Source organism: Buceros rhinoceros, unplaced genomic scaffold (assembly GCF_000710305.1).
Source record: "Buceros rhinoceros silvestris isolate BGI_N320 unplaced genomic scaffold, ASM71030v1 scaffold11393, whole genome shotgun sequence".
In the NCBI taxonomy this organism is placed as follows: Eukaryota; Metazoa; Chordata; class Aves; order Bucerotiformes; family Bucerotidae; genus Buceros; species Buceros rhinoceros.
In genome coordinates this window covers 138-12,306 of record NW_010403111.1, presented here as the reverse complement: position 1 = coordinate 12,306, position 12,169 = coordinate 138, and the positions used below count along the sequence as shown (strand labels likewise).

General features: G+C 42.5%; 1 protein-coding gene across 2 annotated transcripts in view; it reads left to right on the top strand.

Annotated features, from left to right (window-relative positions):
* Positions 1 to 11,505, top strand: part of IBTK (inhibitor of Bruton agammaglobulinemia tyrosine kinase) — a 57,055-nt gene extending 45,550 nt beyond the window's left edge. For both annotated transcript variants that reach the window (XM_010132887.1, XM_010132886.1), the window contains 3 exons: positions 7,909 to 7,977; positions 8,079 to 8,211; positions 11,221 to 11,505. In XM_010132887.1, the coding sequence (XP_010131189.1) occupies positions 7,909 to 7,977; positions 8,079 to 8,211; positions 11,221 to 11,346 (328 nt within the window). In that variant the 3' untranslated portion in view covers positions 11,347 to 11,505. The remainder of the gene's footprint in view (positions 1 to 7,908; positions 7,978 to 8,078; positions 8,212 to 11,220) is intronic.
* The last annotated feature ends 664 nt before the right edge of the window (positions 11,506 to 12,169 follow it).

Genomic DNA, 12,169 nt, shown 5'->3' with positions numbered 1-12,169 from the left:
GGAAGAGCGCGGAGTCTGGTGACCAGCTGCTTCTTAAAGGGCCAGCACCTGGAAACGGAAAGAAGTCCACCAGAACTTTTAACCAATTGATGTCGTGTTTATATGTACATGGCAGGGAATACCTGATTCGTCACTTTACAACAAAGCTTCCAAAATGGGAAGTTTTGACTAACCCAGGACATGAGGTGAGCAGAGCAGGCTCCGTTACGGAAACCAAGGTGACTCACAGTCAGTGTGCACAGACAGGTCCATTGGGATGTGGCAGGGTTGAGTTCAAAGCTGCGAGTCAAGTCAGGGTCGGGAACAGCAAAGCTGGGCTTGGGCATAACTGCAGCATAACTCAAAGGCCTGAGACTGAAGGACTGAGCTTAAAAGCAGCTCCTGAATAAAGAGGGGAAGTCCCCATGAGCCTTTGCACAGCTCTTATGTACAGATTTGAGTCATAAATAGCAGCCTGACTCAATGGTGCTGAGGGAGAAGAGTTTGCAGAGCCTATTGGTGAACAGGGAGCCCTGACATCCATTACCTCCCAGCTTTTCTTATGAACTCCTGTGCCATCTCTCTCCAAAAGCCATCCCCTCCATAAGGAAGAGAAAGTTCTCCTTGGTCTCCCTCTTGGCTGCTCAGCTTGTATAGAAACTGGTGTTTTCCTAGGACGTTAGTAGTACATGTTTTATTGGTAGACAACAAACAGCACGAGGCTGAAAATATAGGAGCATTGTGTATGAGATGGTGTTACAGGAGAGACGTAGGAGGGATCTGGAGAGTTTGTGAGACAGGTGGGCGTTCTTCAGGAACAGAGGGATAAAGCTGAAGTTATTTATTGTGGTGAGTGGAGATGTAGGGTCACGAAGCTCAGATTTGAAGAAAAAAGGTATTGTGAATTTTGTTGTATAGGAGATGGAAGGGGGTGGTGATAAGGAATTTGGACTGCGTGCTATTATTAGCTTTGTCACACCTACTTTAACTTCATAAAGTCGTTTCTCTTCCTTTTGCATTGCTCTATCTAGTCTTTGCAGTCTGGCTGGTCCGTGCACTCTCAAAGTAGATTATTTGAGCTGAATCCAGGCCTAATATATTACCTGTCTGAAAATGATAACATTAAGCTAGTGGAAGCTGACTATAATCAGCTGGAAGAGAGGGCACTTCCAGGCTATTTCAGATTGTTTTAAATTGTGTCTGAAGATGCTTATTTCTCTCTATTAGACATAAAGAGCCTAGGTGACTAGTTCATCCATCTAAAAGTTAGGAGTTGAGTTTCTAGTTTGAGGTAATTTTATTCTTCAGCTGTACAGTTCCTGTCACAGAAAGCTCTGATTTTTGCCTGTGGCATTCAAGGGCTATTTCTGTGAAGACTAATTATCCACACCTTACCCCTTTCTTTTTAAGGAAAGTAAATTGCATGTGTGTGGAGCATAAATTGATGTCAGAACATCTGTTGATGTCAGACTTGCTGGTGGGACACAGAAGATACTCGCGTGGTTACTGTTCCTGCTTTGGCTTTTTTCGTTGGGTAAACTGTGCAGTGATTAAACTGGATATTCTCTTAACTCTCTGGATGAGGGTTTGGGGGTTTTTTTGGTAGTTGCATAAATGCTTTTCCATATACTACCTCCCAATTTACGCAACCCCGGAATTTTCTGTAGGTGAACTGTGCCATGAACGTGGACATGTGAACTGGATCCAGTCTAGTGGCAGATCAGCCTAAAAGCTGGGCTATGTGGATGTGGCTGCTTTGTTTCCAGGGGCAGCCCAGCCGTGGGAGGTATGCTGTGCAGCTGTGCATACGTAGCTCACACTCCAAGCTAAAAACATAGGCCTGACATGACTTAACTTTGTTGTGGCAGCTTGGGTTGTCTTCACTACGTTCCTCAAGGGAGCAGTGAAGACTCTTAGTGGAAATAAGTCTTTGTGGCTTTGCGTGGGAATGGCCTAGTTCTGGCATGGCTAATAGTGAGCTAGTAAGTAGTACATGACTCAGATGGTACAGCAAAACCCGAGAGGTTCTGCAGGAGACCAGGCTTTGTGCTGCTTTTCTGAGAGCAGTTGTTAGATCAGGGAAGCATCAGACCTGAACTGGCTTCAGATGAACAAATCCTCAAGAAACACTGGGCAGCTGAGTGCTGGGACATCTTTGTGGCTGTGCAGGAGTCATGGCAAGTTCAGCCAACTGAGTTAATCAGATTGGTTCAGTACTGATGATACTCGGCTGGTTTGCTTCCATGCAGAACCACTTAGGACTAATTTTCAAGACTTCCATGTTTCCAAGTTCTATATTTTTAAGGCTTTTTTTCCATTTTTCTGTATATGCTAGGTTCATGTTTTCCATCTTTTCCATTTCTCCTAGTTATTTCTCATAGTATGCCAGCTGAGGAATTAATCTAGCATGTGTAAATATCTGCAGTTAATTTAATACCTGGACTGAGTGTCTGGCTAGCAAGAAACACAGATGTATGTATGCACAAACAGCTTCAAAATATCTGAACTGCTTCCTACGTTTTAAAGCCACATTTAAATTGAGGGAGATGACACAGGTATTTAAAATCTTTTGATTGATCACTAGAGTGTGCTGTGACATTGGAACTGTTAATTCCAGGTTTTGGATATTCCTGTTGTAATTTTTTTGGTTGCTCTTCGGGTTTTTTTGTTTGTTTGTTTAGAAGTCTTACTCTGGAAAGGGCTTTTTATCTGTACTGAAACAGGTTTGTTAAGTATAACAATCTACTTGGATTCATTCACAGTAGTGCTGTGAGTTCCTTGAATTGTGAGTGGGAAGGAGAGCGTAGCTGTCAAATGAGCTGTATAGGTACTGGTTACTGTCAAACATGCGGGAAGGTAAGCATTATTAAAGCAGGTGGAAAAAGAGCTCAAGGTGAGAGATGACACCAGAATTAAGACATTTAGTAAGTTATACAAATACACTATTAATTAAACAATCCAGCAAGCACAAACCTGCCTTCTTCATCTTCTCCTTCCTTCCTTGTCTCTGGTTCTTTCCTACTTTTTATTATGTTACTATCTTTCTCAAGAGCAGTAAAAGATGGAAGCTGATTTATCTAGACTTCATCTAAAAAGGAGTTCCCTGCTGCTGAAATCACAGAATAATTTAGATTCTCTAGTTTAGCCTCCTGCTCAAAATAAGTCACACCAGATCACGTTACTTGAGGCCTGCTCCAATTGAGTTGTGGCTGCTTTCAGATATGAAGATACGCCAGCGTTTCTGGGCAACATGTTCCAGTGTATGATCACACCCACAGTGGCATTTTTTTTTTCCTTATATCTAACTGGGATTTCCTGTTTTGCCGCTTGTGTATGTTGCCTCTTACTCTGTCACTGTGTACCTCTAAAGAAGATTTTTGCTGCATCTTTTCTTTACCCTCTGGTTAGAAATTTGAGGACAGCAGTGAGATCTCTTCTTTGGCACCTTCCTTTAGGATTAACAAAATACAGTTGTTCTTGTTGTGTGCTCCAGCCCCTAATCTTGGTGGCCCTCCACTGGACTTGTTCCAGCCTGACAACATCCTTCTTGTATTGAGGAGCCCAAACTGCATATGTTACTCTGTATTTGGACTAACAAATACACCAAGAAGAGAAGAATCAGTTCCTTTGACTGCCTGGCTACGCTTTTGCTAGTACAGCTCAGTATGCAATCGGCCACCTTTGGTGAAATGACATGTGCGAATTTGTCTTCCACTTGCTGCCACCCAGAAGTCTGCAAGTCCTTCTCTGCACAGCTGCTTTCTAGCCCTGGTCCCTAGCCTGTACTGCTGCCTGAGGCTATTTCTTCCAAAGACAGGACTTTGCACTTGCCTTTGAAATTAATGAGTTCTTGGTTGCCTATTTCTCCAACCTTTTGAGGACCTTGTAATGGCAATTTGTCATCCAGAATGGGGACTGCTGCACCCTCCCCACCCTTTCCCCATCCATTTGTGGCCTCAGTGAGAGAATGCTCTGTTCAACCAAAGACGCTAAACAGGATTGGTTTCTCTATCAGTCCCTGAGACCACCACTAGTACTTGATTTCTAGCTGGACTTTGTACAGCTAATCCGCAGTCCCTGAAGCCCTTCAATCCAGCTCTTTTTTGACCCATCTTGTAGTCCATTTACTCAGTCATAGAATCATCTGATTGGAAGAGACTGTTAAGATCAACTCCAACCACTCACCCTGCACTGCTGGGGTCCCTAAACCATGTCCCTCAGCATCACATCCACAAGTCTTTTAAACAGTTCCGGGGATGGGGACTCCACCACCTCCCTGGGCAGCTTGTTCCAGTGCTTCACAATCCTCACTGTAAAGAAGTTCTTCCTGATATTAAACCTAGATCTTCCCTGATGCAACTTGAGGCCATTTCCTCTCATCCTATCACTTGCAATGTGGGAGAAGAGACCAACCCCCACCTCTCTACAACCTCATTTCAGGTGTAGAAAGCAATAAGGTCTCTCCTCAGCCTAGTCTTCTCCAGACTAAACAACCCCAGCTCCCTCAGCTGCTCCTCATAAGACTTGCACTCCAGATCCTTCACCAGCTTCGTTGCCCTTCTCTGAATGTGCTCAAGCACCTCAATGTCCTTCTTGAAGTGAGGTGTCCAAAACTGGACACAGTACTCAAGGTGTGGCCTCACCAGTGCCGAGTACAGGGGGACAATCACTTCCCCACTCCTGCTGGCCACACTGTTTCTGATACAAGCCAGGATGCTGTTGGCTGCCTTGGCCACCTGGGCACACTGCTGGCTCATATTCAATTGGCTGTTGACCAACAGACCCAGGTCTTTTTCCACATATTTTTCAGACCAAGTATGAGGCTACAATAACAGAACAAGTCAAAGACCTTTCTGAAGCTAAAGAACATGGCATCTATTGCTCTCTGGTTGTCTGCAGAGCCTGTCATCCTATCAAAGGCTGCAATCAGGTTGGTCAGACACAACTTGCCTTGTGTCTTAAATCTATGCTCACTGTTCCCATTCACCTTCTTGTCCCACTTGTGCTCAGAAATTACTTCCAGAATGATTTGCTCCACAGCTTTCCCCAGGATTGAGGTAAGACTGATCAGTCTGTAGTTCCCCATATCCTCCTTCTTGAAAATGGTATAACATTTAGCTTTTTCTAGTCATCAGGAAACTTACATAGTTGGTTGGTTTGTTTTTCTTTTTGCTGGTATAGAAGCCCTTCCGTTTATCCTGCACATCTCTCAGTTGTTTGCAGCTCCAGCTGAGCATTGGCTCCTACAGCTTTGTCCCTGTACAAGTAGCATTTCTTTTTTTCCTCTGGTGTAGACTGCTCCTGCTTCCAGAGTTTATATGTGACCTTATTGAGTTTGAAGTCTATTTAGAGTTATCTGTTCATTCCTGCCAACCTTCTGCCATGTTTGCTTAAGGCACATTGAAATGATCTGCTTTTGTGTTTGGAGGAGGCTGCCCTTGTATATCAGAAATCAGTCCAGATACTGTCTGTATGAACTGGAGTCATCCTCTCCTGTTCTTTCCTTTGCAAGGTTAGAGTTAATTTTCAGTTTTCTCTCAGATTATCGGGGAAGACTCAGTATCAGTTACTCTTCTCTGCATCTGTGACAGTTTAGATTATTCTTCCTTGAACCTAAGAGACCAAAACTGAAAGCTAATCCAAATAAGCTTTGTCCAGTGTGGTGTATGTTGGCAAAAAATAGTTGTTTCAAATGGAAACAACTTAAGATTTTTCCTCAGCCACATACTTCTGATTCGTTATCATGATCAGTATACCGTGGTATGTTCTTTTCAAGCTGAGAAACTCCCAGCTTGTAGCTACTACAGCCTTCACTTCAGATAGTCTTTTATTTCATACTTAAGAATTTCCTTTCCCATTGCTTTGTTCCACAGTCAAACAACTCATTTTTATCCTTTGCTAAATTAATAGCCTCTCTTAATATTGTCTACTGGTTTGAGCTTTGCTGCTTATTGTGTCCACCAATGTTAACTTAGTTATTTCTTTTAGTTAACTTGAAGTTAATTCTCTAAAATAATGATTAACTCAGCTGTAAAGTGAATAAGGAATTAGCTAGTTAGGAAAGGTATGAGAAACGTGTTTTAAAAAAAAAAAATGGTTATGTGGCTCTTCACTCAGTGTCTTACAGAATTCCCAGATTTGTTTATTACATGACCCGATACCTTTCTTAAATAAAATAGTATTTTACCAAAAATAAAACAGAAAAAAAATTACAAGATACTGATTTTCTACCTTTTTCCCATTTTTAACTATTCTTTAACACTTATGGAGAAAGCGTTGCATGTTAATGAGGTTAAAATAAAGGAACTGCACTATATAGATTCTCAGTCTGGAGAACAGTATTTGACCACTCTTGCCATGGAGCTGTTGTTTTGTGTGTCAATTCTTTCAAAGCTCTGGAATATGGTTATCTGGAACCATCCAGTTTGGAGAGTACCACACCTTTTTGACTTCCTCTCCGTACAGTGTACCACGGCTGTCCTGACAGTGTCTGATATGATCACCGTAACAGAAAGTGGAGGGGCAGGATCATCTTGACTAACGTGAACTGTGCTTTCCTGGTGGAAATGCAGAAGCTATATGATCTGGCAGAGGGTGTATCTGTTGGGTTTGTTTCAAGGGAGTGACACTGTAGAAAGCCTCTTTTAAGTCCAGTGATGTGCCTTGACAGCTGTTGCTGCAGATATATATATATATATATATTTTCCCCCTGAGCAGTTAAATTTGTGTTCACTTTGAGTCCTTAGCTGTTTGATGGGCAAAATTATGTTTTGTGACAAAAAGCAGGGCATGGTTCATTTAAATGCCATTTCTAATGATGGGTGTTGCATTTCAGATTTTTTGAGCTCTCGTCCTCATTGCTTAGCAGTGTAGGAATCGTGGTTCTTGTTGTCCTTGGAATTCTGTTCTGGGGAAAATATTTCAGGTGGAGAACTTAGCAGTTCCTGGAGTTCTCTGAGCTTTCTATAGATTTTCCTTGTTTCCAAGAGTTCGTGGCCACTTACAGAAGATTACGAAAGCCTTAAAGAAAGTTGAGACTGATTAACTGAAGTACCAACACCCTTAGATTTTTTTTTTTTTCATTGCCGTAGAATAATTTTAAAAAGTCTGCTAGTATTCCTGTGCTGTAACACTTTTTTAGATTTCTGGAAATTGCAAGTGTTGCCAAAGGTAGGTATTAAATGACAAGAACAGGTTCCTCTCTTCTTACTGGTGTAGGATTATTCTGACAAGTATCCTTGTCTCAAGGCATACAGTATAACAAGTGTGACTTCTTTCTGTTGAGAGGTTAACATTTTGCAGTGGAATAAAATACCTTCCTGTTGGGAACTCTGTTGATGTTTAGGGAATGGGGTTGTTTGATTTTTTTCAATTCTGTTAATTCTAGTTTTATGCAATTATTATGAATGTGGGAGGTGGATGCAGAATACGTACTGTAAGTCCATATTTTCTGGGTTTACACTTGAGGAAAGAATTTAGTAGTGCTGCAGTAGCACTGTTTCTTTTACATGACATGCTTATTTTTAATACAGGACAGTTGTTTGGGTTTTTTTTTTTGTCTTGAAGTCGTATTCTTTTTATATTAATTGCAAACATTTATAGTCAAAGCTGTTAGTGCATAACTCATTATGTTAGATATAAAAAACCCTTTATTTTTAAAAAAAGTACCTTTGCTCAAATGTTAGGAAATGCCAGAATTAATGCCTAAGCTGAAAATCCATTAAGTTCTGATAGTCAGAAATAAGTGTCAGCGTCTCCTCTAGTTACAGTATCACACTTAAAAGACTAACTTAGCATTACATCCTAATGCCTGTCTTTTTGACGAATGTTAAACATTTGTAATTGCCTACTGTAAATTTGTACCTCACAGTACAACATAGGAGAGTGCTCTGTCAGTGACTATCACTGTCTTTTCCTACCTTTCTCCAGGTGCGCCACTAGAAGTAGCCCAGATCTGGAAGACCATGTTCTGGGTTCTCCACAGCTGGAGAGTCATAAGTAAGTTTGATGGTGGCTTAGATTTTTTGGAGTTTGTTTTTTGTGTGATGTGCTGACCTTCTTTGACGTTGCCTCATAATGTCTTTTGGGTTTTTTTGCAGTCCTTGGCTATCAGCATCACCAACTAGCTCTCCACTGATAGCACCAGTCATGTTTTCAGCTATTGTAGAGGAAGAACTCCAGCAAGAAGCTGCTCTTATTAGGAGCAGAGAAAAACCTTTGGCTTTGATTCAGGTAAAGTGCTAAGTTACTAGCTGTGAAGTAACACAAGGAGTTTCCAATGGCTGCTTCAGATACCAGTTTTTAGGATTAATTATGTATCGATACACTTAATATTATTTACATAATGATATTAAACATCATTTAATAATAACTTCAAATTGCTGTTTGATAAGGTAAGCCTATATTAAAGTCAGATTGACTGCTGAATTCATGATTAATGCATCCACAATATCAGAGAATGGTCAAGGTTGGAAAGAACCTCTGGAAACTGTCTAATCCAAACCCTTGCTGAGAGCAGGGTCAGTTAGAGCAGGTGGCGCAAAGCTGTGTTCAGGCAGCTTTTGAATATCTATAAGGATGGGAACGCCATGGCCTCTTTGTGGGGAAACCCCATCCAGTGTCTAACCACTCCTACAGGCAAAAATGGTTTTTATTTTTAAATGCAATTTTCTGTATTTCAGTCTGTACTCATTGCCTCTTCTCCTGTCACTGGATACCACTGAGAAGAGCATGGCTCAGTTGTCTTTATTCTCTTCTATCAGATATTTATACACTTTGACAAAATCTCCCTTAGCCTTCTCTTCTCCATGCCAAAGAACTGCAGCATGCTTAGTGTCTCCTCATATATCAGATGCTCCCAAGCTCTTAATCATTTTTGTGTCCCTTCACTGGACTGTCTCCAGTATGTCCATGTCTCTATTGTACTAGGGAGTCCAGAATTGGACCCAGCACTCCAAATATGTCTCACCAGTGCTGAGTAGAGGGGGAGGATCACCTGTCTCAATCTGCTGGTAATGCTATCCCTTGTAGAGCACAGAAAGCTGTCACCCGTCTTTGCCACACGAGCATGCTGCTGGCCAATAGTCAGCTTGTCCACCAGGACCCCAGATCTTTTTATGTTAAGCTGCTTTCCAGCCTGTCAGCCCTCAGTGCGCTTGGGGTTATTCTTCCCAGGAGCTGGACTTTTCATTTTCCTTTTAACTTCATGAGGTTCCTTGTAGCCCATTTCTCCAGTGTGCCTGGGTCCGTCTGAGTGGCAGCGCAACCATCTGGCATATCAGCCACTCCTCCCACCTTTGTACTATCTGCAGCCTTGCTGAGGGTGCGCTCTGTCCCATTGTGTGGGTAGTTAATTAAGATGTTAAACAGTACTGGCCCTAGTCTCAGTCACAGTATTGGTGCTAGTGACTGGCCTCTAGCTGGACTTGTGTCACTGATCACAACTGTGTGACATAACCAGTTCAGCCTGTTTCCAGTCTGTCTCACTGCCCATTTATATCTCCATGCTTATGCTTGTCCATTTAAGCTCTACCACTGTCCTAGGGATCAAGACTACCGGTCAGTAGTCATTCATATCCTCCTTGCCTTTCTTGAAGGTAGGAATGACATTTGCTTCCTTCCAGTCCTCAGGAACTAGCCCTCAGTGCCATAACCTTTCAAAGAATTTTTTGAGTGGGCACTCAGTCATATTGACCAGCTCTGACCTCAGGGGTCTGGGATTGCTGAAGGCTGATTTTATCGCTAAAGACCAAGATGAGGAAGGCTGGTAGTTCCCCAGCCTTTTCCATGTACTTTATCGTTCAGCAGAGGGCCCATGTAATTTTTCGGCTGCTGTAGAAGCCTTTCTTGTTGCCCTTCATGGCCCTTGGCAGATTCAACTCCATATGGGCTTTGACTTTCCTAATTCTGTTCCTGTGTGGTCAGTGTCTCTGTTTTTCTTCTGGGTCACCTTTTCTCTGCATCCACCTTTTATATGCTTGCTTTTTGTTTGAGTTTTGTCAACAGCTCTATTTTTTGTTGATGCAGACCTCCTGCCACTCTTGCTTGTCTTCCTGCTCATTGGCATGGACCATTTCTTGAGCTTGAAGGAATCAATTCTTAAAATCACTCAGCTGTCCTGGACCCCCTTTTTTTGCTTTTTGTTTGATTTTTGTCAACAGCTCTATTTTTTGTTGATGCAGCCCTCCTGCCACTCTTGCTTGTCTTCCTGCTCATTGGCATGGACCATTTCTTGAGCTTGAAGGAGTCAATTCTTAAAATCACTCAGCTGTCCTGGACCCCCTTTTTTTTTTTTCAAGCAGATCCCTGAACAGATCATAGTCTTCTCTTCCGAAGAGTTTGTTATCCTGCTGTTTGTCTTATTCCCCTCTTTCACGGGCATCCCCTTGTCATGGGGAAGGAGCTTGCGTACTCTTGTGAGGTTGAGAGCTCTGCTGGTGGTGGCATATGCCTCCGGTGGGGTCTCCCAGGCCAGACAGGTCTCAACTGAAGGGTCAGACAAAGTGTGTCCACGGGCAGGATGGGCTCACTAGCCTTCGGGCAACCATCCTAGGAGAAGGACAACTCTGACTCCAAACCTGGTCAGATGGAGCTCGTTTAGCCTTGTAAGGCTCCATCTAAGAGAAGGACACTCTAACCAAACCTACGACCCGAGGACTTTGCTGTCACCGTCCAGGCTCGCTATGCCCTGGCAGATGAACCTCAGGTGTAAAGGGCGGAGCCAGTTCTGCACACGCTGCGCCTCACCTAAAAAATCCACTGCGCAGGCTGGAAGGGTGCACTCATCGCTTGCAGTGAGTGTGAGAAAAAACCCTTCCCAGTCTTTGTTTGCGAAGCCAAGCCATGATGATGATGATGTCTTATTCCCATCTCTCAAGATCCTGAGCATCATCTCATGGTCATTGCAGCAAAGGCTGCCCTCGAATTTCTTATCCCTGACCAGTCCTTCTTTGTAAGTATGAGATCCAGCAGAGATCCTCAGCTCCTTGATCATCTGTGTTAGGAAGTTTTCAGCAATGCAGACCTCCTGGAGTGCCTGTGCTCTGCTCTGTTGCCTTTCCAGCCAGTATCAGGGTGGGTCAAGTTTCACATGAGGAGCAGGGCCTGCAGACACAAGGTTTATTCCTGATTAGGAGGTCTGTAATAGACATGCGTTCCGTACCAGTAAAGCCAGTTCATAACTGTGCTACTGATGTAAACGTTGATCTGACACTGACATACATTTTCTTTTTTTCCTTCCAGATTGAGGAGTGTGCTATTCAAGATTTATTAATCCACTATGAAGCTTTTGACAACCCTGATGAATATGTGACTGTTGAAAGGGCTCCACAGGGACCTATGGCAGCACCTACCTGGAACAAGCACTAATTCGTACTCTTCACAGTCCGTCTTGTACATGCAATTCTGAAGTTCTAATTCTTGTTACAAGTAAAATGAGAAGAACAGGAATCATGTAACTTCTAACATCAGCATTAAGACACTGCACATAATCACTAGGTGTTTTGTTAGAGAGAATGGAAATAATGTTCTCTGTGTCCTTTACCCACAGTATATTTTGTATGCAAGTTTTGAGAGAACCTCTTTAAGAAGACGTATTATTAGTAATGTTACATGAAAGCTGTAGATCAGAAATGCATTTGCTAATCTTAAATTGCAAGGGGGTTTTGTTAAATTCACAGGTGGCTGAAAAGCGAGTGCTTGTTTTGTGATTTAAAGTGGAATTGAATGTGCAGAATTTTACATCTTTAAATTTTGGTGGAGGGTATATTCTTCAGAGCTTTCTGGCAAATTGAGAATATTGGAAAAAGTTTGTGCTTGAACTTCATGTAAAAGTACAGTTTGATAACATGTTTTTCCTTAAGCTGTGTGTGCAAGTACTGGTTCTCTGGTTGTTGTGGCCAGTACTTTTTACCGTCGTGCTCCACGATGAACCTCTAGGCTGTACCTAAGTGCCCTGCCATTGCCTGCTCTCGGTTCAGTTGTGCATGTTTTTTCACTGCTGTGAGACTGGCCTTTGAGCAGTCAGCTCTGTTGTGAAGTAAAGCACACAGTTCAGTAGAACGTGGTGGCACTTAATCAGCTCATCTATAGTCTTAATCTGGTAAGTATGGTACAGTTTTAGAACCACCGTGTTTAAGGTACAATTCACTTGAAGTGCTGAGGAAATAAAAGATCTCTGTATGCATTGTCA